A 27,819-nucleotide genomic window follows, 5' to 3' on the forward strand; every position below is an offset into this window, starting at 1 on the left:
ACCCTGCTCAAACATACTGGAAGAAATCTACAGTGGATCTACAGCACCCAAAGTTCTCCATAAAAAAAGCCACAGAACCCAAATGAAGAAGTGTGTAAGGCAGAGAGACACGATCTCCCTAATGCTATTCACCGCGTGTTCACAGGAGGTATTTATGACCCTAGTTTGGGAAAAGTTAGGAATAACATTTAATGGTATCGTGGTAGCCTGCGATTTACTGGTGACAACGCCTGGATGAGTAACTCCGTGGAGGAAATGAAGCTCCTGATTACTGAACTGGTCACGTAAAGCATATAGTAGGTCTGAAAATAATATTCACAAAACTAAACTAATGTTTAACAGTCTCAGAAGAGAACAGCACTTTGCGATAGGTGTAAGATGGAGGAAAGTGCAAAGGAATATGTATATTTAGAAGAGGCATAGTAACCATGGAGCCAAACATGAGAGTGAAAAAACTAGGAGGATAAGGATGTGGTGGATCACATTTGGTAAGCACTCCCAAATCATGAATGCTAATAAGCCACTAACCCTCTGGAGGAAGATACATAACAGCTGCCTCTTGCCAGTACTCACCACGGAGCCGGAACCTGGAGGTTCACAAAGAAGGTTCAGCCTAAATTGAGGGCAACGCTCTAAGCAAAGGATAGGAACATGGTAGGTTTAAGCAAAAAAGGGAACTGCAACACATTTTCAGCATGGTCGGAAAACGCTGCCACACGGTAGTACAGGCTTACGAGAAAACGCGAGCCAATGGGTATAGCGCAACACGCGGCCTAGAATTCATAATGAGTTATCAAATCCAGTGAAAACCAGCTTTCTGTTCTCTTGACAAATGACGAATGGCGCTCAAAAATTCCACGTGGAGTACCCATCTACTAGCAATGGGCTGATTTGAATATGGCGCGTTTGGTTGTTACAAAGATTGCCGCGAGAAGCCGTCACTTGTCCACGCGTGCGCGCACGATCACACTGAGAAAGTTATCTATTTGAAGCAAAAACGAGAAAAAAGTGCTCAAGGTCACAAAGCGCTCATGACGTTTTTGCTTGCCCCTCCAATCCCTCCCTAGTTATCTTCCAGCACTCTCGTCGGGGCGAGAAAACAGAGAATGCGATTGCATCGTGTGATAAACCATTGTAATACGCTCCTACTGGACAGATCCTAAAAATTTTCACGACGTCAAATTTGTGAGGCAATAAGCTTTTCAGCGAAATAATTTCATTGTTTTTTTAGTTTGCAGAAGACTGGCAATCCCTCACGGGGATTATAACAGGGCTGAGCATCACTGTGACATTTTTGAACGTTTTAAACAAGAAAAATCAAAATGATTAAGAACACATAATCACTGAACACAGCAGTACGGCATAGAACAATCATACATAGTTATTTGAACCATAACCAAGTACAAAGTGCACCATAGGTACACCGACAAAGAAACAGGAGTAGCGAAAAAACGAAGCATAGAAAGAAGAAAAAACAGACTGGGTATTATTATCAAGAAACCATAATAAACAATAAATATATGCACCCAAGTGCTTTGATATAACAATTCGAAGCAAGAAGGGCTGCGTGAAGAAAAAAAGGTTATCACAGTACATGCTATGTTAGAATAGATCAGTACCTTCAATTAGTTTTAATAAATAAAATGTTACTCAATAAAGTGTTTTAGGTTCGCATTAGGAGACAACAAGAGAGCAATTTGGGTCAGGAAACAAACCGTGGTTAGAGATATTATTGTTGACATCAAGTAGAAAAAAAAATGGACATGGGTCAGACATGTAGCACGTAGGCAGCATAACCACTGGATATTAAGGGTAACTGACTGGATTCCCAGAGAAGGCAAATGTACGAAGGGGAGACAGAAAGGTAAGGGAGAGATAAAAAATTTCGCCGGTATGACATGGCAACAGAAAGCAGAGGACCAGGTTGATAGGGGATCATGAGAGAAGCTTTTGCCCTGCAGCGGGAGTAGTCAGACTAATGATGATTTTGATGCTGATAATGAACAACACTGTGAAACTATATATGATAATAGCAGATGTGTACGGATGATTCGCCGATTACCCAATTATATCCGAGCAAGCTCCTCTAACATCTTCACTATGTGGGTGTGATGGTGATTCTTTTTCAACCAATATTACCATCACGCCTCCAATTTTGTTGTGCAGAAAAGTACCCCATCTTTCCATTATTAAATCAAGCTGCTTTTCAGTACAAAAACTCTACTAAATTGTGAGGTGACGTAACATTTTCGGCTAGAAGATACTGTAAGTATGTTTCGAACTTCTTATTCAGAATGGTGTGCTAACAATATTACTGTTCTATTTAAAACAATAAAAAATCGACAGATCCCACGTTCCTTGGGAATTGATGATAGGAGAAGCATGCGGATGAGAGAAGCATGCCCTTATTGAAATACGGAAGCAAGCAAATATTACGTCCATCTAAGGTGTATAGCTGTGGCCCCGAGACCTAGGTCAGGAATTCCGGGTCCTCCTGCATCCCTGCACAACTAGAGCACAGGCGCGCCCAGTAAATAGATGAGCCACTCCAAAAGAAACAAAAAAGAGTCTCCTCCAGGACCAGCCTGGTTCAGGTCTTAACAGGCGTAAGGAAAGCTACATATGAAAGAAAACTAAACAACAATCATCGAATTGTTGTAACTCTGGCTGTAGGTATGCGTGATAAAGCGCTGAGTTCTCTAATCTCATTGATCAGCTTCTCCCTAATCATCTGCCAGTTTTCTATAGTCAGGCCATCTGGTTTGAAATAGAAACCCAAATTTGTGTAGCCGCTTTTTAACGGGCAGACAATGAACGGCACGAGGGCTGAAAAGAACGCAGCTCAGATACACGACTTTGCTCTTCGACCTACTTAGCCTGGCGCCGCTCAATGATCAGTACCCTTTCATGACGTCTAAAACATCGCAAACAGTTGCCTCGTCAGGAGATGACAATGAAGAAGTCATCTGCGTAGGCGAACATTGTCACCGGGGGTAAGCCTGGCGGGAGAGGAAATCTACCGATGCTGGTATCTTTGGAAAGTCTCTGCAAGAGCGACTCAAATGCCAGCACGTTAGGAAGTGGGCGAAAGTGAATCACTCTGCCTTATTCCACGGCACACATTGAAAGGCTCCAGGATATGATCCCAGATGACAACCGGCGCACATATGTATTTCGAAGGAACTCGACGCAGGGAGGCAGTCGCTGTCCGCTAGCAACGATGCCCGCGCACTACTCGTTCTGGACCATGTACCGGTATCGAATTTCTTTCTGGCACTGATGGAGAAAGGTGGTAAAACTTGGAAGAGACAGAAAAAAAGAGAGAAGCGCTTTGAAAGAGGTGCTGGGGGGGACGCAACAAGGCTTTGGGTCCACGGAACGACCGCGACGCCTCTATGATCCAGACCCGGCCGTTATGTAACTCCTTTGGCTTGGGCTCTGAAGGCTCCTGATGGAAACAACAACGGCCGGCTCTTCTGCTGTGCTCTCAAGTATTATACTTTGACTATTTTTCATCTCAAAGCATAGCTGTACCACTGTATAGATCCGACCTTCTTACGGACAAAAATTGAGTAATTGAATCTCTAGGTGCATGTAGTTTAGGCCTGTTTGAGTCTAGCGCACTTTTTCAGTTCGTGAATGTTGTTCTCTTTTGTTGTAAGCTAGTATTGAAAGTAGTTCTGCGTGCGAAACGGTTGTGCATTCGTTTAACCTAAGTCCAAATAGAAACATCGAGGTGACATTGCTATGCTCGTTTTTTTATATTTCACTTTTTGGGTCAATGAATTTATTGTATTTTTTCTTGCATCTCTGTAACATTTAAATTACCAATGTCTGTTCTTGCCATGCTTTTGATAATATACTATCAATCACCTGTGGCATACCGCACACCACATCCTGTCGTATACGTTTCTGCGCCGCACGTTTCCGGAAAAGCCGGTTTGCCGACGTACCTGACAGGATTTTCACTTCATAGTATAAAGAGCAAGACCTTATCGTCATGCCCTTTCCCCTTTCCACGCTATATAGATAGATAGATAGATAGATAGATGGATGGACCGGATATGGTAGAGGAAGGAAAAGCGGGAATGTCAACATGACGGATGTTCGGTTGCTTCCTTATGTTGGGGGAAGAAAAATGGGAGGATGAAAAGAGAAACAAAAACAAAAAAGAGAAAATAAAAAGCACATGTGACCTTAAACTAGCCGACTGCGTTCAATAGTGGTTGACGCAGGACGCTTAAAATGTTTGTAGTTCATTAGGCAATACTTCACATCTAAAAGTTTTGTTCGAACATGGTCACTGACTGCTACGAAACTAGAACTTAAAAGACACTTGTATAAACATAACTGCCAAGCACAGTCAAATAAATTGGTGTTTGCGCTTGAACTATTTTGCAAAATGTATAAATGTCATGCGAAAGACATACTCGTCCCATTTTTGTTCTTTCGTCTGAAAAGATGAGAAAAGCATAGCAAATCATCAATATTGCAGGCATCAGAACGTGATATTGACATTAAAACGCATCTTAGTAACCCTAGGTAAAATGGTGTCATTTCATGTTGTATAGTAATATTCATGGATATAAATGGCTCAACATAACATACAATATTTTCATTTTTATTGACCCTCTACACAAACGCACCCACTCACCAAGCAGAGCAACATCACTATAACGTGAACCTGTAAATATATGGTGTATAAGAAATATTGCCGTCGACACGGCTGCACTAGATTACCTTCGCAATATAAGAACGTCTATTTTAGCCCTTTCATTTGCTAGTTTTCCAGTAGAATATTGTAGACAAGAAGAGAAAATATCAGCAGCGTTTTATAGTGGGGCAATGACACATACAACTATAAGCTGCACTCGTTCTCCCAATACACGACATGTGCGCTCGCAAAAATTGAACTGGGAAGTTCTGAAATCCACCAGTTATCGTATAAGGTTTCTTTAAAAGCATAGTTACCACTAGTCGGCACGTCCCAAAGATCATATTACTGACGGACGACGCTCCGTTCGCCTGCTCTCACTGCCAGTGTATATTGTTGTAATTTGATCTTCAGAGCGCTACTCTCTCGATGCCTAATTCACGGACGTGCTCAATTCTGCCTTCCCTGATTGGCTGGAGCTAGTGAGCAGCTCGCTACCTGTGTCCGGTCTTTCTTCCGCAACAAAATTTTGATGCTATATACGTAATTTCACAACTCTCGACGCAAGTGAAAAATACTGAATGCGTTTCGCGCCAGCCCCGCCGTGGTGGTCTAGTCGCTAAGGTACTCGGCTGCTGACCCGCAGGGCGCGGGTTCGAATCCCGGCCGCGGCGGCTGCATTTTCGATGGAGGCGGAAATGTTGTAGGCCCGTGTGCTCAGATTCGGGTGCACGTTAAAGAACCCCAGGTGGTCTAAATTTCCGGAGCCCTCCACTACGGCGTCTCTCATAGTCATATAGTGGTTTTGGGACGTTAAACCCCACATATCAATCAATCGTTTCGCGCCAGTGGATGCTGCCCCTAGAGATCCGTTTTTGGACGCGCATTCCTGAGGCCATGCATAGACTCTGATTACGTTAGCCGTTGAATCAGTTTTGACGCGGCCACCCGCCTGATGCCCGTGAAAGGCCTGTACGCATTCACTGCTTCGCTCTCGAAACATCTCATCATGATATGCGGGGTTTAACGACTCAAAACCACCATATCATTTGGAGACGCCGTATTTGAGTGCTGCAAAATTGTCGACAACCTGGGAATCTTCAACGTGCGCTATATGAGAGCACAAGAATCTACAGGATTTTTCCTTCCATTGAAAATGCAGCCACCGCTGCCGGGATTCGATCCTGCGACTTGCGGGTCAGCAGCCGACTACCTTTGCTACTTAACATGGACAATAATTTACAAACCAATAGCTTTCTTTTTACTTTTCCAAAGCTTTTGACCATGTGGCCGATTGTCAATTTCTTTAAATTAAATTCTGTTGGACTGGACTCTGCTAGCTTATTAGGACTAGATATTTCTTATCATCTTGCCAAGAATTCACCGTGATCAATAATTATGTTCCTCTTCTTGCTGATGTCTTCCGGGCTCCCTCAAGGAAGTGTTTTACGCCTTTTACACTTCCTTATTCACAATAGTGACCTGCCCAATAACACTTTTTCAAGTATTGGATTATTCAGCGATGACCGCATAACTTATAGAAAAATAACATCTTCTAATGATCACCTCATCCTGCAATATGACATTAACTTTATAAATATGTGGTGTGAAAAATGGCTGGTGATGTTAAACTCTGAAAAATGTAAACTCATTTCTTTCACCCGCAAATAATGGAACTTTGATTTTGTCTACGTTATTAACAACTCTGTCACATCTCGTGTTGTCATTCAAGCACCTAGAGATAAACTTAACTCACAATCTATCATGGCACCCCCACAACACTGCTATCTGTGCTAAAGCATCACAAACGCTTGGGTACCCTCGTCGTAATCTGCGTAAATCGCCACCTAACATTCGTAAGTTAGCGTACTTTACCTTCATTCACCCGCAGTTAGAATTTGCGTCATATATTTGATCCCCTTATCAAGACTACCTAATTACTAACTTAGAGCTTGTTCAAAACCGTGCCGCCAGCATTATTACAGCAAGTTACGAGCGCAAATCAAGTACCATTAAAATAAAACTTGAACATTCGCTGCACCCTCTTCTAGTTCACTGGTATTTTTCTCTTTTATGCCTGTTTCATGAGTATGTTCAAAACACCAGGCCATATTCCCTACCTTTGAAAACTCTGCTGCGCATGTCTAGATGGCTCTGTAATTAGGGCAGTTTTGAGCTCATCTTGGCAATACAAGGACGTTTAGTTGTCTTGCGCTGCCACGCGCTGTCCAACTTTGGACATATCAATCCAACTCTGGTGATATCACTTCGATCACAAACCGTAAAGCATTTCACAACTGTCTACTCGAACATTTCATGCTTACGTAGTTATTTTTCATCTAGTTTTAGATGTGTTATTTTATATGCTTTAAATTGTGTAAAGCTTTATTATGCAACATTGTAGTATTACAAAAGCTGCCAAATTTTGCTTCAATTTTCAATCACTGACTGTCCATGTTCACTAGATTAGTGTTTCACACAGTCTCTTTTTTTGTTCAGTTTTTCTACTGGGGTGTTACTCTTCCTTTTCTGGCAGTCATTTATATCCCAGTGCACGTTCCAGAGTGTATAGTTTAACTTTCATCTTTCCTGTATTGATAACCTGTCATATTTTACCATGTATCGCCCCCCTTACACAATGCTTCGTTAATGAACCCGTAAGGTGTTGTGAATAATTAAAAAAATAAAATCAACCACCCTGGCAGGGCTGTTTAAACATTTCAACACGTTCATACGCACGTTCAGACTTGTGAAGTTTGTTTAATAGTTTTGTTCCTTTTTACTTCGTCCAATTAGTTTCTTTTCACTCTGGAGCTGCGCTGGCAAATTCGGTGCGCGGACGTGGTCAAGCACGCCGTAATGTCATGGCTCATATTTTTTTTTTAACTGAACGGACTCTGGCGAATTGAACACATCCCCGAATTAGGCGCCGCGAGGATAGCTATTATGAAGGACAGGTTCATATGTTAGTGTGAACCTATCCATGTCTCAGAAAGTAGTTATCGACGCACAGAATATAAATTGAAGTTCCTTCTAGAATTGAGCCAGGGCGCTGTGGAAGTGATGTATTTCCACTACAAAGCCGCACCAGTGTGAGACACTGCTGCTGAAATACAATCTATGCAATAGTCATTTTAAGACAACAAGAAGGCTTAGTTTCAGTACCGGCTATCCACTTGGGCAATAACCAAAGAAACATTGCATATATATAGTTCGATCACACAGTGAGTTATAAAAAAAGCATTAGTTGACTCTCGGAGAAATACTTCAACGACTGACACACATGATGCATACCTTATGGCACTGTGTGGTTCGATTGCCTGTGTTCATTAACGTGTGCACTGATTGCGGCTCATCATCATGTACACTACTTGCGCCACTTTATGAGCCAGGGAAGCCCTCCATGAATGACCAATATACAGCTGTAAATCACTTGCTAAAAAAAAAGATGCTGCATCAGCAGCTACTCTCTGAGTGCTTCTCATCAAAGGGATGCTCGCATTGGGTAGTACCTGGCAGATATTTCAGTGTCACTTACCCCTTCTTTTCTCAAGTGCAGATACCGATGGATTATATTGTCCCCAAATTGTGAGAAACTAGTCGCTACACATGAGTATAGTGACTTGTTTAGTTCTTTGGAGTAACCCACAAGGTAAAGACTGTTTTCCGAAGCGGGTAACTGAAAACAGAGGAGATTGTTTTTGTTTCTGTTAACAGTGTAACACTAGTATAACTCAACAAAAACGTGTGATTCAGTTAAACAGGAAACACACTAATGTGTGTTGCGCAATACTGCCCGGTTATCAGTCAAAGTGGACGTTCGAGTGCTGCTGCAAAAAAGCTAGATGTCATACACGGTGAGAGAAACACAGCTTGAAAAAAAAAACTACTGTTTGTGAAAAAGAATATAAAAGCCTGCGTCAACAAGAAAGCCGGTTTTCAGTTTTCGAAAAACAAATAGTCACTCTCACTCTCGTGTTTTTATCCCTCTGTTAAAATTTGCCCAGAAGTATCTACAGTGACATAGGTCGCGATTATGAAATTGAAGCAGTGTGTTTGATTGTAGGGCATGGCAGTTGTTACATAATATTTTGAAGTAAAAGCACACCCGTGTATCGAAATTTGGGCACGTATTAGTGAGCCCTAGATATTCAAAATTTATTTCTCAGCTCTCACCTGAAGCACAACAATGGGCTGCCTAGCAAGACAAGTAAGCAGACAAGTGCCAGCAAGCACTGGCCCAAAGCCGAGAGCCTCTCCAATCTTATCGCAGGGCGCCTAATGAACTTCATTGATCTCAGCTTGTCTCAAAAGTTCATCTTCCATACATCTGATTATTGTGTCATAGTGTGGCAAGTCAAGCAGGCAACTATGCGCCAAGTTGTTAGGGTTTTACATGTGTTTGGCTGGCAGAGTCTAAGTGAAACACATCGGAATAGATGTTGTTCTGGCACCTCCAGCTATTTTGATAACTTTGTTACCATGTTTCTAGCTCCAACAAGTGATCACAAAACACACTTATCACAAGCTAAAGCTGCTGTATGTTTTTTCCAGCTCAGACAGCACTGGGTACGGCCTTAATATTGTTTTGGGACGCAATTACGGAGTCGTCGGCCGGGACTTCTGTTGGTAGATTTCGATGAGAGGCTATGCGGTAGTAGTTTCTAGATATATCAGGCCACCGACGAGCAGCTATTCTTTTTTCATCTTCAGCGGTGAGTAGGTCCTCCCTGTGCGGCCAGTAAGAAACGGGAATAAAAACGCATCATGTCGGGAGCTTCAACAGGGATACTTTATTAAGTGGTAAGCATTTCTTTGCGTACAGCAAGCACCCTTGGCCTCTACCTGCGTATGTGTCCATCTGTTCGTCGATTCATCCATCCGTCCGTCCATCCGTCTGTCTGTCCGTCAGTCAGTCCGTACACCTACATCTGAGTGTTCTCATAATCACCCACCTAACTTGGGGGACACCAAAATTAATACGGAAGGTAGGATGGTTTCACAAATATGTCTAACTCCTCATGGTGTGAATAATGCCACACTATCATCACTACATCTTCAAACACTTTCCGAAAAATAGTGGCACAAACCTGGAGCGTGTGTGTGAAACAGGTGATAGACATTCTATATCTAATTAGGTACGTTGAGAATACACACCGGTGACTTTAACTCTTAACCAATAAGAAAAAGATGCCATAGGCACCGTTTACCAGATGAACGCAAACAACAAGGATGAATGTCCGAGATAAAATCGAACCCTACCATTCTTCGTGGCTATGCAGTATTCTACACCAGAGGCACGCCAAGGCTCTGATATACTTTTCAAATAGGTGCCATCCGCTGAAGTTTATTCGTGTAGCAGTGTTGACGGCTACGTTCCTGGCGCGCACCAGCGCAAGCATCAGCGCTTTGTATCAGCTTACCACTTCTAATGTTGCTAATATTCATATTGCTGTGAAAATCTTCATTCAACTGCAAGCGGTTATATATATAGCGCCATATATATAGCGTCATTTCATAACGTCAGGCTCAATAAAAAAATAGTACACATTAACAATTGTCACAGAACGAGCGCTCAAAAAGAGCGCGCCGCCAACTCCTCCCGATGAAACGCCGGAATGACGCCACGAGGTCAACGATATAAAAAAAGAAAAACAAACATCCAGACTCCCCGGGCGCGACTCCCTCCCTCGGAAGCGTAGATTCGTTGACGAACCTCCTCACCCCACAACGGCGGCCGAGCAAGCACTCGAACTTTCTAGATGAAAAGGAGCGTGGTTGAAGCCGGGTTGAGTCATCTGTCGCGGCCAGAATTCGAACCGTCTCACCCTCTTCCCAACCTTCGCTGCGTATCGCGCCGACGAAATGACGAGAACCTTCTGGAATCTCGCGCGGAGGGTACTTAATCGAGCAGCCGAGGCGAAAGATCAGAAGAAGACGGAAGTTAGCGCCAGAGTGCGTAGGGATTCCGCCGTGTAGTCGGCGAAGGTTTTGTCCGTAGAGACAAAGCAGGAGAAGAAGATGATTTCCACCTGAGGGGTGACGACTCGAGCTACAGGCAAGAGTGTGCGTTTACCGCTATCGAGCGAAGACGCGTGGCAACAGCTGCGTGTGTGAAGCCGACGTGTTTCCGGCGAAGAAGTTTGAAGCTTGGAGAGTGGCCTGTTGAAGACGCGAGGTTTCCTGGAAGAGAAACTTCGGGGGCCACGGAACGACAACAACGCTGGACTTTGAGTGAGTGATTCTCGGAAGAGTAGCATTTAGACTTCTGTTCCAAGAACTTTGGACTGAATAGGTTTTCTATCTCTTTATTCTTTAAGTGTCTTGGTTGTTCAATGCATGCGACTGCATTGTAGTGCGTATTCTTGTCTGTGTCCGTTGTTTCGAGTGTGGCTGATTGTACTGTGTAGTACGTTGTTTGGTGTGTGACATATTCTATTCAACTATTGTGGAGTGTGCATACTTGTGTATTGTTTTTGATCAGCCATTTTCGAAAATATCATTCTGTTTTGTTTATCAACTCTCGGCTCTGACTTGTTCTTTGGGCCACAGCCGGCGTCCGCTGGCGTGCCAAAAAGAAGCACTTCTAATATGTCCACGCTTTCGTGGTGCGGTTCGGGGGGCCGATACTTCGGCCCTTAGAATTAGCCCGGCGATCGCCTCCCTAATTAACGGGACCAGCGTGACAACAATTCATCCCCAGCCCTCGCCTAAACTCGATATCCAATATATGTGAGATTTGCCGAGTTTTCGGTAACCCGAACCTGCACCTCACTTTTTACGTGAACCTCACATAGAGAAAAGCATTCGAGGAAGTGGTTTGTTCAGCTTTATTTTTTGTGTTTTATGTATACTGTAAATTTTCATAAATAGGAGCGTGTGACCTGCGCGTTCCGGCGGCTGTTGGCAGTGCGCTAAGCCTAGAGTGAGAGCAGCCAGAGCCTCTCTTCACGTGGTGTCTCGGCGAGTAAATCAAGCAGTCATTGCTGATATGGAACTGGTATTAAGATTGCAACCCCACCCCCTCTCGAGGCGACTATCCAAGTGGCCGGTGATTGTGTGTGTAACTTTGTTTGTTTTAAACTTCACCAAGTTTTGGTGTTGATGTAAAAGATGGTTCAGGTTTCCTATTATAAAAAACTTTAGTAGGAGTACTTACTGGATATTTAATTGGTTCGTTGTCATCAGTGGTTTCACCTGGACGGATATAACAGACAAAATGCAATATATTAGGAGACACGAGACGCCCTACTTTTCGTAATTACGCAAACAGCCATCGTGCATTCGTAAATACTGCGAAGCAGTCACATTATCTGCTTTAAAGGATGATAGCAGCCGATGCGAACAAGTCTCTGCACGAGGTCACTGATGATGACTGGATGAAGCACGGGGGATCACTCGACTAACCCTGAATACCCCGTACATTGCCCACACACGAGCATGCAAATGCGCGACAACCCGTTTGTAGTGTATATAAAGATGTTCTCTCCTTGGTCATAAGACGTATATTGTATTCACGTGTCAGCTGCACTGGTGAAATGCAAAGCGGAAGGTGCAACTCCCCATTCTGAAGCGTTCTTTTACTTCCCGTCACCTACAATGCAGCACGAATGCGTCCAAAATGCACGTTTTAAACGCCGCCAAAGCGGCACAGAAGCACTAGCTTACCATGGATAGCGTCGTCACAATACTGTACTAAAGAGCGGGTCGTAGAGAGACGGGAATAAGCTTATTTTGGGGCGCTAAACGGAGCCCTCACGTGCGCACCGCGGCGGCACGCACGTGTAGGCGCCGCATTCTAGCGGTCTTCTGTCAAATATAGCACGGACCGAATTGGAACGAACGCCGAGGGCTAGGAGAGTAGGATCACTGTGGCTGCCGCACCCTACAGTGTAATATAGTAGGTTGCAGCCTAAGAATAAACGTAAGCTCGACTCACAGCGGTCACTGTTCCTCTAAGGCACAACTTGCATAAGTGTCCCACTGAATTGCGATTGGTCATTTACGTGACGTCATGCAGATTTGATCTTTTTCAGGCGTATGTCTTTTCCATAAAGACACGTGTTCATTTCACTCGCTTGTGGTCAAAATATTTCTTTTAGTAAATTTCATCAAAAGTTCCAACTCTACTGCTCTGCCAAACGTAACGTTTTCACAAAGATCGATAATCTTTTAGTTTTTAATAAGCGTACTCTTTCAATTCCTAGCGTAAAACTGCTTATTATTAAAATGGCAGTCACCAATTACTGCTCTGTTCCACAGATGAATGACACGAGCGCTGCAGTGCTGTGGGCGGAGCGCGTAAGTTCTCCTAGGTTATAACCGACTATAGCACATCCTAGAACTCTGCACTCCGAGTAATATAGCGCGCTGTGGCAGACAAAAGAGGGGGGAGAAAAAGGCTAGTTCATAAACTTTTTCGCATCTAAAGCTCGAAGAGCCACTTTAATGGAAACATCAACAGAAACTCTGCGGAAAGCACAGGAACTCATGAGCCCGGACATTATTTACCAATCTATGTCCTGGCCACGAGGTCCTGGTGAGGAGCACTTCGCGCATCTGCACGCCGGTCTATCAATTAGTGTGGCTGCCGCGTTGGCAGCGACGTTTTCGAGCCCGTGTCAGTGCCCCGTACAGCGCTGGTGCGGAGCACCTGTCGCGCCAGACAAGCGATGGGCGTGACTCTCATACAATCTCGCCCTGTGAAGATGGGGTTCCCTGCACGTGGTCGGTGTCTTCGCCTTCCACAGTGCTATGCAGGGCTTCGAGTACCACCAGGTGATGCCAGGTCAGCTTATTATCTTTAAGACTCCTCCTTCTAAAAAGGGCATATCATAAGGGGTGGGTTTTTTTGTTTAGCATTACGCTCTGAACATAATTTTTGTGTTGAAGATGATCAATAATAATTTTTGAACGGTGGATGATGAGGCAGTGGTGATGATGTAGTGGAGTGTGCCATTTCAGTTTGCGGCGGCTCGAAAAAAGAAGGCTGCACCAAAATAGTGGTGCGTGATGACTGGTGGGCAACCTAAAATTGATCACTAGTTCGATGAGGTATGAGTGGTGCAACTGTTACATAAAGTAGTTGGTTGGGTGAAGAATGAACCAATTAAAAAAACATGAGCGCTACAGTACGGTGAACCAAAGAAAGTGTTGGGAGTTCAGATTTAGCTCTCAAAGCTACTGATATCTTATGGGCAAGATGTGTTTTTAAATTTGGTGGCACGATTTCGTACTGCTTTTATTGCAATAAAAAATAAGCTTGAATTGGGCTGCTCCTGTGGGGATGTCGCCTTTTTCAGCGTGACCACACTGCCTTCGGCTCGATTTCCTTGCCGGCCCCGCCGCGGTGGTCTAGTGGCTAAGGTACTCGGCTGCTGACCCGCAGGGCGCGGGTTCAAATCCCGGCTGCGGCGGCTGCATTTCCGATGGAGGCGGAAATGTTGTAGGCCCGTGTGCTCAGATTTGGGTGCACGTTAAAGAACCCCAGGTGGTCTAAATTTCCGGAGCCCTCCACTACGGCGTCTCTCATAATCATATAGTGGTTTTGGGACGTTAAACCCCACATATCAATCAATTATCGATTTCCTTGCCTTGCTTTACTGTGACCACAGACTTTGTAGCTGCAGCATCGACACATACAGCGTTGTCCACTGTGCTACAGGGACTGCCCCTGGGACTATGCTCGAAGAACAGTGCTTTGTTGTTGGCCGCACTCGGGTGTTCGCCAGATGGCTCACTCGAAACATGCAGGCCAGCTTGTCGACCGTGGCTGCTATTGATGTCAACACTACGGGCTTACAGGCAGGGTTCGCAGCGGCGTTCTCTAGCCTGAATTCTCCTTCCCCAGAAGCAGCTTCCTTGGCTTCCACCCGAAGTGCTGCTCCAACAGTTTCTGTGACTTCCATCTTGACACTGGCACCAATGGCAAGTTTCGACATGCGAAGAGTTGCACGTAATTCAGCCGCATTGGCCTCGAGCTCGTTCGCGATGTCTGCGTAAAGGTCAAGGTTGTTAGTGGCGTGAACCATCAGCATCACCTTGGATTTGCAACTTTTGTCTTCTGCATCTCCAATTGTCGTTCCATGGCAATTATTTGGTAATGCTCGGCATACGCACCATTTTTTTACAGCGAAAGCTGTTATGAGATTACTTTTCGGGTCACGCGCAGTAATTGTTGTTCGCCACCGCCACCGGTGTCCATGATCCCAAGGAGCGATATTGGAAAGAAATCAACCTTATACCAATGACACATTGGGGCTTGAACCCGGGTCTGCTGAGCTCTAGCTCAATATTTTACCCCTGACTTACGCCGGTGCTTGCAATTTGTTGCGAAACTTTCCATAGGTAGGCATGACCTAGCACCAGTGGCACATTGGGGTTCTAACCTGGGTCCGCTAGGTGCCAGCCCAGTATTCTACCACTGAGTAACACCGTTGCTTGTGACTTGTGGAACTTGCCTTACGCAGGCTTGCTGTCGAGAAAACAATCGCGTTAATACAACTTATAAAGTGTTTTACAACAGCGAAAGAACAACCGGTCGTCGTACAATGCGAATAGAGCCACGAGTGGACCGTCTAACGCTCCAAACCATCACAAAAGCTTGTTTTTTTCTATTAATAATTCTGGCGCATACCCACCTCAGCCATGATTCCTCATCGTGGTCAGCCACTGCATAGAAAACCGGCACAAAATTTTTAGCAAGTGTTTAGTGGAATCCACGCTTCTCAGAAGAATCACGAATAAGCGTAGAGAATGCCAGGCTAGTATCCAAAATGTTATTATTATTTCTCTAGTGGGTACCAAGCAAGTGTTCTTGCAGTAGCTACCCAATGAGTATTTTGAAAAAACTCTAAAATGCCACTCGTCTAGCTTTCGCCGTGAATGTGCTGCGCCTATACCGCGCAGGCCTGGCGTTTTTTACTGGTCCTGCTGGGATCGACTGTGCCTTCGTTCAACTTCTCGCCACGTTCGTGCCAGGGATCCTCGGTGGGGAACTCTGCGGCTTGTGTCGGCCACGTGCCCTTATGTGTAGGGGTTGAAAGGTATCTTTGCCGTTGCTAAACTTTACTGCACAATAACTGCCTCGATGTAGTGCTCTCGGAAGCTCCATCCAATGTGGCATGGGTACATTGCCGAGGACTGCCCAGACAAGTTTCCTCGGGACTGCTGCTTCACGCGGTCGTACATGTAATATCCCATGTACCATAAGGTGGTGTGCGGACCCGTCATTACGACATTCCTGTCCACGGCTTTCGAGATTCGAGAGCGTTTATTTTTGGCACACAGTTGTCGCCATCTTCGTGAAATTTTGTTGAACTGTTGTAGTTATAAGGCAGAAGGTGATAACGACGCTTTGAAGCCGAGTTCGCATAAGAGAACCATGAAGGTCTATCTAAGCTCTCTGTGGTTTCGGGTGAGCTCTCGTTGTAGTCATGAGTGGTAGCTGCGGCCAATGTGCCATCCAGCAAGTATAGTGTCGGCAAGGCTGTAAAATCTAGCAGAGAGGTCGGCATGGTCAACACTTTGACTAGGAGATAGAGTCACACTGTAGTGTGTAGCTGTTCCGCCATGCTTTCGAGTGATCCGCAAGAAAAGTCAAGGGCGGCGATTGTGGAGGACACAGGGACCCCTTGCAAATGGTGGTAATGCGCAAGGCCAAGGTCGGGAGGATGCCGTTCCTTGGAGACCTAGATTTTGTCAGATTTCCGGACAAAATCTAGCCGGACAAAATCCGTAGTTTTATCCATAGTTCAAAATAAAACGTGATGCGTTCCAGCGTCCTGATAATTTCAAAGAAGTTTCAGAGCGTTTCACGAAAACACTCAAGAATCCCCTTCGATACGTTGTGTGCGGGAACACGTCTCTTTCTGCCAGGCCTCTCGGCGAATAAAATGCACCTTGGTACCTACTTTTATTCATTGTGAAAAATAACACGCCTTGGACGTTGTGCGAGCTTTCACTCCCTAAATGTGCCAGTAGTAAATCGTAATGTGGGTGAGGGGGTTGCACTAGCCCTAGTAGTGGTCCATGCGGCTGTAGATTCTACCACTACAGAAATTTGCACTGATTTACAGAGCGCTTATCGATACTTCCGTCAAGACATAGCACCGAAGACAGTCTGACGCATACAGAGCAACATTCCTTCACTTTTCCATCCGGTGACTATCACGTGGGCTCCTGGTCATCAGTATATCCCCGGGAATGAGAGCGTTCATGCGCATGTCTGAGGTATTTCCATCCGGACTCTGGTGGCTCGCTCACCCGAACCCCTGAGAAAACCACAAGAGAGAATCGGCACCCACCATGAGAATAAGTGGTATTAACAAAACGGCAGACAATATTTCCCTGTCCCTCACTTGCCCCTCACCCCTAATCAGATTTCAGTTTGGCGCCAGCTGCAGACAAAAGCATTGATTTCTCCCTATCGGGCACTCCTATTTTAATCACTCTTCACCAACCACAGTGGGCCACATGCGGGGCACCCCGGGCTGATCTTTTCCGCTGCTTGTGGAGCTGCCCAAAGCTTGTTACGGTAGACTCTATCCCTAATCCTTCCCTTTCCGCGTGGGAGGCCACTAATCGGATCTTTGGCTCGGACGACCACTTGTGGCTGGTGCACCGGACCTGCTTAGAGATGTCGGCCAGGGGGACGTCTAGGGGCCCAACGTCTAGGGCCCCTAGACGTCTAGGGGCTCCAGACGTTGGGGGCCTAGATGAAGTCTCGGGGTTCTAGACGTTGGGGGCCAAGGGGCTCTAGATGACGTCTAGGGGCCTAACCATATTTACATAGATTTTTTTTCAAATACAGTTTTGTTTTTCTCCTCCTCATTAATACCTCGAATGCGACCAGTTCCATGCCATTAGAAGGGTCAACGAAGTTCCTAGACAAGTGGAAGTTATGCGTTGTTAGACACAAGAGAGTTTTAGTACTGCGGAATGGTGCTACGTACGCATCACGAAAGCGCCTTGCGTTACGTGGCGTCGTTTATCACTAATCGGCTTTTAGTACGCCGTACTACCCGCGTACGTAACGAGCGTAAAGCGTGTTGTGCCATCTGGTAGATCAAAATAGAAGCACGTGTTGTTGACAGCCAATGTGAGCCAATCCAAGTGTTATAGCCAGATTATGGCCATATTTTAAGCCACAGAGCCGGTCGGTGCTTGCCTTCGATGCCCCCCTTTTGCAAAACGAAGTCTCGCGCTGTCGCGAACTTGTTCGAGAGCGGCGCGGTCACCTCATACGTACGCACGCACGCATCTCATGCGTGCGTACGTAGCGGCTGCGTACTTAACGCGATACGTGCGCGTTGCAGTCTGCGCATGCGCACTACGCAGAACGTGGCGTTCTTACGTACGCAACGCTACTACGTACGCAGCGTACGCAGTACTAAAACTCTCTACATTTAGTTGAGCGTACGTAACGAGCTTACGTACGGAGCACTGCCACAGGAGAGAACTGCACTTGTGCACTACATAACGTATGAATGCCAGAGATGCGAGCGTACACCCGAAACAAGACATTGCGTACGTAACGCAACGCTTACAGCGTTACGTCGTTCTCGCGAGACCTCGAAGAAACCACAAAGAGAATAAATTGTGGCAGCAGTGAGTGTTCAACTTAGCAACAATGGACCTTATGAAAGGTATGTGCATTTCTCAATAAAAGACGAAGTTTTCATGCCAGACAAGGTAAATTCAAAAGGCGCGTTCTGGCATCCTGATGATTCAGAAGAAGTTGTTTAGCGTCTCACGAAAATACTCAAGAATTGCCTTCGATAGGTTGTGCGCGGGATCACGTTTTTTTCTGCCAGGCCTCTCGGTGAATAAAGCGAAACGTTGGTACGTACTTTTATTCCTGGTGCGAAATAACACACATTGGACGTTGTACAAGCTTTCTCTACTTAAATGTGCCACCAGTACATCGTATCGTCATAAATTTCAGAAATGCGACCAGCTGCTGCGAGGTACGCTAGGCTTCATCCACAGCAGCACTTAGTAGAACGCTGGGGTCAATTCAACGCGGCATTGCCTGATCAGACGCCGTTCGTAAATGTGCACTCAGGTTGAAAACCGCAAAGGTGAACGTGCGCATTCAGTGCACCTGGGAACACTGCTAAAATGGCAGCATATGCACGGAGTGAATGATGCGAGAGTGGGGCGAAGCATCTGTCCATCCATGCGTCCGCCGGTGTGACCATTCGTGCGTCCATCTGCTCGTCCACGCGTGCGTCTGTTCGTGCGTCCACACGTCCATCGGGGCATCCGTCCCTGCGTTCGTCCATGCATCCGCCCCTGCGTCCGCTATGTGTACATCCGTCCGTGCAGTCATCCGTGCGTCCGTCATGCATCTGTCTGTGTGTCCGTTTGTCCATCTATTGAAAACTCCAAGTACCACCATCTCGCATCTATTCATCAAATATTCCCTATATAGAAGCACCGCCATCCACTGGACATTCCAAGGACTAAAGGAGGGGTGGCACACGCACACTTTCTTATGGCTTGCGCTTCGTATCTACTTCCCACATTTAACCACCTCGAGTTCATGATATATACCAATTCACTGTATTCACGGCACTGCGGCTCAACTCTCACTAACCTTTCTAAAACCAAGGAGGTTACACTTAGCGAGTTTACCGTAGCAACCCTTTCTGCTCAGAGTATGCTCAACGTACATGCCAATGGCTGCTAATGGGAAATAAGGGACAGGAGAATTCGGCTTTTATATCACGCGCACGCTGCGAATTTTTTATTGTTCAACAACGCACAGGAGAAATCTCCCACCGGCGCCACCTTGCAGGTCAAAACGTAAGACAGGTTACACACTACAACTACGACTATTATGAAAGACGAATGGGTGCCACTTTTAAGGAGCTTCGCCCCTAAAAATGGCAGCATATCCACGGGGTGAACGATGAAGAGTGGGGGAGGCGTCCGTCCGTCCATTCGTTCTTGCTTCCGCCCGTCCATGCATCTGTCTGTGCGACTATCCATGCGTCCATCCGCCCGTCCGTGCGTTCATCTGTTCATGCGTCCGCACGTTCATCCGTGCGTCCGTCTCTGCATTCATTCATTCATCCGCCCCTACGTCCGTCTATGTGTCCATCCATCCGTGCAACCATTCTTGCGTCCGTTCGTGCATCTGTCTGTGTGTCAATTCGTTAATGTAGTCAACACTCCAAGTACCACCATCTCGCATCTTTTCATCACATATGCGTCCGTCAGTGTGACCGCCCGCTCGTCTGTGCATGCATCTGTTCGAGCGTCCGCACGTCCATTTGTGCATCCGTCCCTGTGTTTGTCCATGCATACATCCCTGCGTCCGTTCATGCGTCAATCCGTCCATGCAGCCATCTGTGCGTCCGTGCATGCATCTGTCGTTGTGTCCGTTCATCCATCTAGTTAACACTCCAAGTACCACCATCTCACATCTTTTCATAATATATTCCGCTTACAGAAGCACCACCATATATAATCACCGCCATCGAGGGGAAATTCCAAGGACTAAACGAGAGGTGGCACACGCACACTTTCTTATGACTTGCGCTTCGTGTCTAATTCCCACCTTTAACCACCTCGATTTTATGATATATACTTGTTCAATGTACTCATGGCCCTGCGGCCCAACGCTCTCTAAACCTTTTTAATACCAAGGAGGGTATGCCCACGAGTATAGCCTAGCAATCCTTTTTTGTCAGATAGTGCTCAATGTACTAGGGAATGGCTGCTAATTAAGAAAGAGACAGGAAAATTGGGCTTTAGGATAACGCGGTCGCTGCGCATATTTTATTGTTAAACAACGCATAGGAGAAATCTTCCACCGGCTCCACCTTGCAGGTCAAAGCGTAAGACTGGTTGCGCACGACGACTACGACGAGGTACGAGCGGGTGCCACTTCAAGGAGCTTCTCCCCTAAAATCTACACATCGAAAGTCACGGCCTGATTTGTACGCTTGTGGCCCTTACCCTCGCAATCAGGATGTTTTAGATGCGGAGCATCTAATACTCGATGCTTGTAGTGCGGCGCCGTCCGCAAGCTTCCTCCTCCTTCTTCCACCATCTGTGCATCCCTTCCTCCTCTACACACCGCGCGCGCTTCACTCCTCCCCCATCTGTGCACCCTTCCTCCTCTACACACCGCGTGCGCTTCTCCTCTTCACGAACATTCGCTAGCTGCATAATGTAGCGTGCATGCGCCGTCACGCTTCGAAAACATCGGCAGCTGGCGCGCGCGCATGCGCCGTCGCGCTTCGAGAACATCGGCAGCTGACGCGCGCGCATGCGCCGTTGCGCTTCTCCCCCTTCTCGAACATTCTACAGCTGACAGTGCATGCGCCGTCGCGCTGTATATATACTCAAGGTCGGTGCTCGCTCGCTCAGTTGCCGCTCGTCAGTTGGTTTGTACGGCGCGTCGACGTCCGAGGTCGCATTGATCGACGTCCCTTCGACCAGCGCTGGCCAAAGTGGCATCTAAAAGCCATCGTGCTCGAAGTTCGTCGCAATAAATAAACACCGCCCTTTCGCATACGTGTCGTACGTGTTCACTCATTTAACACCCCTCCTACAACCACGTTAACCAATTTAGCCAGCGACCCAAGTAAGTCGCAATTTAACACCCCATTTCACAACCACGTTAACCAATTTAGCCATCGACCCAAGTAAGTCGCCCTTTAACACCCCGTTAACCAATTATATGCTCCGCATCCTCCTCAGTGTTCCCCCGAGGGAAGCTGCAGGCAATTTTTTTCGCACAGATCATAACGACCACGTTGTTACTAGGACCACGCTACTGGGACCTAGAATTCTTCTAACGTCGGTGATGCTGATCAGCATTCTAAACTCGTGCATGACAAACAAAAGCGACCACCCTAACATGATAATCATGATGTGCGTGTCATGTGACAACATGACTACATGCCAGGCTCATGATGCGCTTGCGGCAGTTTCACTAGCGTCATATATAGCTAATTTGATATTACGGTACGTGAATTGATCACGCAGGTATGTGACTGGTGTAACCATGATAATCATAAGATGCGTGTCATGTAACAACATGACTTTATGCCACGCTCATGATGTACTGGCGGCCGTGTTGCTAGCCTCCCTAATACAAAAATTTGGAATTATGGGACGTGAATGAATGACGAAGGCTTCATACTGGTGCAAACATGATAAACAAGAGATGCGTGTCATGTAACAACATGACTACATGCTACGCTCATGATGCGCTTGCGGCCGTTTCGCTAGCTTCACATGACCAAACTCGGCACTACGAAATGCAAACGGACGGCATAGGTAAACGGTAAATACAACATTCAAACACGATAATCACGACATGCGTGTCATGTAATAACTTGACTACATGCCGCACTGATAATGCGCTCGTGGCCATTTCCGTAGCTTCACATACGCCAAATTTGGTATCATATGCCGCCAGTGGATGACGAAGGTATGAGATTGGTGCAAACATAATGATAATATGATGCATGTCATGGAAGAACATGACTACATGCCACAGTAAAGACACCAATACATTTTGACGTGGCGTGGTGCGCGCGTGCTCGCCGGCATTCATTTCGTCGCGTCACGCCGGCGTTGCCCCTCGAAGTGCCGGTCCTGCCATATACTCGCCGGCGCGAGCCGCGCTGCGTTGCTTTGACGCATGTGCGTTTCAGCGCGTCCGGCGTCTGTCCATCACGAAAAGAGGGAGACGCAGTGTTGTCTCGGTAACGCAACGGCGCGAAATGCAGCGTGTCGCATTTTACGCCGGTTGCCGTCGGGCCGCACCGACGGACGCTGGTCGCGCCTGAAGTCAGAGTATAAAATGCTCGCGTATTGTTAACGTAGCGTCACTGTGCCCAGCGTGCGCGTGCGTAAACGCTATATTGGAGTATATAGGGTCCCTCATGATGCGCTTGCGGCCGTTTTGATAGCTCCACAATTACCAAATTTGGTGTTACGTGACGTGAGTGTACGAAGAATTGTATGACTGGTGCAAACATGCTAATCGTAACACGCGTGTCATGTAAGAACATGACAGCAGACCATGCTCATCGCACGTTTGCGTCCGTTTTTCTAGCTCAACTTATACTAAATTTGGTATCACGTTACGTGAACCGATGACGAAGCGAAACGACACATCCAAACATGATAATCATGACACGGAAGTCATGTACGACATCAATCACCTCCACGTCGTAATGTTGTGCTGATTTTAAAGTGGCATATCAACATTTTACACTCGTGCCTCGCATATCGTCGATTCTCGTTGTATGGAGTCCGCCAGTTTTTTTTTTTAAATGCCATGACAACTTTTTTACCTGTCTTCTAAGTGATGAGTAATTTTGACGCTGTACGTACCACCACTACGCAGTATTCGAATGGCGTCGCTACGAGGGCTGTCGATTTTCGTGTAGGGTTTATGGGCGTTCGAAGTGATGCCTAATCCTAAGATTTGTTGCATGCACTAGTTGTAGACAAAAAGGTTTCAAGACCACCATATTCAGACCTCGTCGCATGGGCGTCTGTCATTTTCCGTGTAGCGTTGGATGAGTGCGAGAATGTTATAATATATAAAACACAAAAATTACATCAAAAACAACAACTGACACCAGATAGTACTTTATTACACGTCTAAAACACCCAGAAGACGACAGCTTCCGGGACAGTGAAGGTACCTTCCTGTGGCTCCATAAGCGCCCGCATTAGAGGGCAGGAATGTGTCGTTCAGACTTTTTAATGGAGGTCAGTAGACAAGTCAAGCGCAATGTGAAATACAAAGATTAGGCTAATTCATGCACTACCCATAATTCGCATTCCAGCTGAAGCGCCATGAGTTGCAGTTTCTATAGACACTAGCGCCACCAGAGTTACCTCTAGTGTATATATAGGAAACTCCATGCTGAGGTCCACCACAGCGTCGTGACGTATTTCTATCATGATTGTGACGTTGTGAATTATTTACTAGCAGATATCAAAGAAAAGTTATGTAGCGGGGTGTCTAATTAGCGACCTCGTGCTTCTCAGTGCGCCGCGCTAAACCCTAAGACACCGACTGACCCTGCTGGGATATGTTAACAGTGAGCCATTTATATACTCCATGTACCACTGGCGGCCCTACAAGCGCAGCACTTCAGTACGTTTTTCGTCATTATTTGCGAGATGACATGACAAGCATGCATTGTGCATGCGCGCTCTAAAGGTCGTTCTGCCGCGTCACACCATGCGCGTATGTTCTCACGTGCCTCCACATAGCATGCTCAAAGTACGTATTGATGATGTCTTGCAAGGTGGCTCACTCACGAACGCACGTATCTCGGGCTTTGGGTGCTCTCTATTTCTGGTGCTTTCATGGCAACCTTGGTTTGAAGTTACGAAAGTTAGTCAGCACAAACGCCACTTTGCTCGCTGCAGTGAAATAACATGATAGCTCAATAAAGAAGTACGTGAACCTACATACAACCAATCATGACAGACTTTTCTTCAAATTTTTCGTGGCGTGGCATGAAACGTATATCACAACATTCGTCCGAGTTTTTTGGGGGAGAGAGGGAGAGGGCGCATTTCGGTTAAGCATAAGCACGGCCAACTAAAGGAACGAAAGGCACCAACGTCACCGTTCGGAAATACAAAGTTAGAGTAATTGTATCAAAGAGTGCTTGAGAGTGCCGAAGAACCAAATGTCTTGAAAAACCTGATTGCAGGCTGTGCCTACAGGGCTGAGCAAACGCTCTTCAATGTCGAGAATCTGTAAGAGATTTTTAGGGTGAAGATTTTTAAGGCGTGATCTGTCCACCTCTTATATATATACCAAGTAGTACGTAGCCACCGGTGGCACACACCCGCTCTCGAGGGCGTATGTGCCACAGGGGATGCGAGATGGGAGATTTTGGTACTTGGAGTGTTCACTAGTTGGACGCGCAGACGGATGGACAGACAGACTAGCAGACGGATGGACGGTTGAATAGACGCGTGGACGTACGGGCAGACTGTTTCACGAACAGACAGGCAAATGGATGGATGGACTTAATCACGTACGGCCGCCCGGACATACGGACGGATGCATGAATGGGCGCACGGATGGTCGTGCGGGCGGACGGTAGCAAAAATGAACGGACGGACGGAAGCACGAACGGGCTGACAAGTGGCTTGTAGTTGACGCTGACACGACCATTAATTGGCTTCTCCTATATGTGGCTTTAAAATTGCACTCAGATGTATATAATATGGCCATATGAAACCAACCATGCTCCGAGGCACATGCATTGACCTAGTATATGCAAATTTTCCGCTGCAACATCTACAGGAACCGCTCACCCTTCATTTTACGGACCATAAAGCCATCATAATGAAGGGAAATCTCAAGCCATTCATCTTGTCTAAGAACAAATAAAAGTTGATTTGTATATACACACACGCTGTTTCGCATGTCTTTACAAAATGATTGACTAGGCGAACTAAATACGGAAGATTGATGATTTACCAATTATTTTCTGCAGAGCTTTGCCGACTCGTTCTCATTCACCTCGTGTGTATGCTGTGATAATCGCTTGCACACATTACCCGTTGTCATAACTAATAAGGCTGATCAAGGAATTTCCAGATTTAGGACTACCGGTCGGTTTGAAGTTGTCGTTCACCGCATTTGCCTATATTACTCAAAGACTGGAGAACTATAGGCTGCTTTTTTTTCAGATACAAGCTATGGCGTCCCTCGACGCAACCTTTTGCTCCGATTTGAAAAGTAAGAACTCGCAGAGCTCACGGGAATGAATGTCATGTACCACTTCAATTATTCAAGAATTTAAAATTATAGCGCAAGTTAATTCTAACTTTTGACTTAAAACACCATCCAAAAAGTATATTTAGAGGGCATGCAGCATTCAACGGGATGCATTGTGATCTGAAGCAATGTTTTTATACTTTCGCAAAAAACTAAGATAAGACTCAAATGTGTTACGTCTTACCAACAAGCTCCATTGGCAGCTGATCTTCGCATACCATGGGATTTAAGGTATGATCGACGCAGAGAATTCCCGGGCCCTTCACTTCTGGAGACATAAAAACAAAGAATATTCACAAAAAAACGTTTGCAGCTGCACAGTCCTAAAGACTTCTGTTAACTGAGTTCAAAAAAAAAAAACGTACCAATCTAGGACCGATTTCGCTTACATGAACCAGGAAAAACAATATTATGCGCTGGTAGTTTACCAGGAAGAGCTACCGCCAGTGCCTCTTAAAATCGCCTTTTAGGAAAGTGGGCCGTGCAAAAACGGTGAAATGTAGTCCACAAGATTGTATAGTTGAAGGAAGCTAGTGAAATTCATTTTGAAATTGTTGAATTCTCGTCTTAGGAATCTGTATAATGGGAAGGTGAAACGCATTTTCCCAATAGCAGTGCTTTTTGTGTACCATTTATATTGGTGTTTAGGAGCTATAGCATCATTTGACATGGATACACCCATGTTAACGCTTAGTGTCAAATCTGCATTGTGACGACTAACGCTCGAGATCATGATATGACCGTTGTGGCAGCTGCAGGTGTCAACGTATACGTGGGCACAACGGATCCTTCATCTCCTTCAAACATAACATAAACCAAGTCTTAATGAACATTGGCAGACGATATACGCGTTTTCGCTCCACTGCAATAATATAGCGGCTAAAGAACTCGGCTGCTTACCGACAGGTTTTGGGATTGAATGCTGTAGGCCCGTGTGCTTAGATTTACGTGTGTGGTAAAGAACACCAGGTGGTCTAAATTTCCGGAGCCCGCTGCTATTACGTCTCTTATAATCAAATGGTGGCTTTGGGTCAATTAACCCCTCATATCATCATCATCATTATTATCATCATCAATATATGCCTCTTCATAGTGCCATAAATTAAAGAGTGCGTCTGAACCAGGGGCCGATCGGTAGTTTAGGTCAGAAAGGACGTGCACAATCTCCGAGACCTCGAATGAACGATCCTGTGAGCGTTGGGGTGCCCCCTTGTACTCATGTGTCGGGTCGTCCAGGGGATTGATTTTGTTTCTGTGAGCAGGTATGTGCCTGCTAGAGTGTCAGCAATATCTTGAAGACCATTGCTTTCATTCGTGTGCAGACGGACGAGTCTATTGAGCATTATGCGTGCATTGCTTTTGGTCTATTTGTTGCTGTCGGCAAATGGGTTCTTGAAAAGGCTCCACTTGCTTCCCCGTCTTATTCTACTATCCGCTTCACCACAAACCTCGTCCCATTGTTGTGCAGTCAGCTTCCTGAAATGTTCGTTAATATTTTAGTTGATTTTCCCTAGATTAGATCACAGCCTCCTGTTCAGCTTCTGCTTTTTTCATCGTCATCTTAGTGCATTCTTCGCCTCCGAGCGATGCGCAAATCTGGAGCCCATGGCTGGCAGCAGCAGGTCCCTTGTTCTTTTTTTAGTGGGTTTGGCCACCGAACTTTTCAGATTTTCCCAAACCTCTTCGAAGGTATCCCCTTGGCTGTCCTTGCAATCCTTTATTCTTCGCAAAAGTCCTAGTCAACGTACCTGAACGTCTTAGGCGGAGCGGGTGTGATAGGGACGTTGATTTCCAGGATGCAATGGTAACTGCCAAGGTCCTCTTGCAGATTTTCTCACGTTCCTACCACGTTTCCCAGGAACGTCAGGTCGGGGTTGGTGTCTCGCTGAACAGAATTGCCTCTGCGTGTTGTGAACCTTGAGCCCGTGATTACCTTCAAGCTGGGGTTGTCCGCACAATCCACAAGGTTAAAATCTTTGCAGTCACTGGTACCGTATCCCAGGACGTTTTTGCGCACATTTCAGGCGCCGGCAATGATCAACGGCCTGTCCTTGGCTTACGACGCAGCCGATGTTAGGAGTTTCGTGAAGTTCTTTAGTAGGTTGGTCAGAGAACTGTATACGTTCAGTATGTAAAGGTAGGTGTAAAGGGTTTGACTAAGAATGATTTTTGTAAGCATAGAGTGCAGGCCTTCCTTGTATGTTAGGGTGTCCCTTTCCACATTGCTGATGTTATTACAGATGAGGGTAGCAATTCTCCTGGCATGTTTGAAGTCGGGGTTCAGGGCTGGCCTGTATACAATGTACCCCAAGAAGGACACGTTTTGAATGCTCTTTTTCGCTCCACACTCCTGTAAGATGTTGATATATGGCTTTTCTTTGCA

General features: G+C 46.0%; 1 protein-coding gene across 5 annotated transcripts in view; it reads right to left on the reverse strand.

Annotated features, from left to right (window-relative positions):
- LOC142766970 (japanin-like-RA2) overlaps nt 1–27,819 on the reverse strand; it is a 105,545-nt gene that overhangs the window by 35,530 nt on the left and 42,196 nt on the right. For 3 of the 5 annotated variants that reach the window (XR_012884689.1, XM_075868165.1, XM_075868163.1), the window contains exons 5-8: nt 25,621–25,704; nt 11,814–11,851; nt 8,193–8,333; nt 4,431–4,453 (exon numbers count right to left, since the gene is read on the reverse strand). Coding sequence is in view for 4 of the 5 variants with exons in the window: in XM_075868165.1 (XP_075724280.1) it covers nt 4,431–4,453; nt 8,193–8,333; nt 11,814–11,851; nt 25,621–25,704 (286 nt within the window). In the remaining variant the exon portion in view is untranslated. The remainder of the gene's footprint in view (nt 1–4,430; nt 4,454–8,192; nt 8,334–11,813; nt 11,852–25,620; nt 25,705–27,819) is intronic. The other 2 variants (XM_075868166.1, XM_075868164.1) reach the window with 1 other exon arrangement.

The sequence above is a fragment of the Rhipicephalus microplus genome, chromosome 7, assembly GCF_043290135.1.
Source record: "Rhipicephalus microplus isolate Deutch F79 chromosome 7, USDA_Rmic, whole genome shotgun sequence".
NCBI lineage: Eukaryota > Metazoa > Arthropoda > Arachnida > Ixodida > Ixodidae > Rhipicephalus > Rhipicephalus microplus.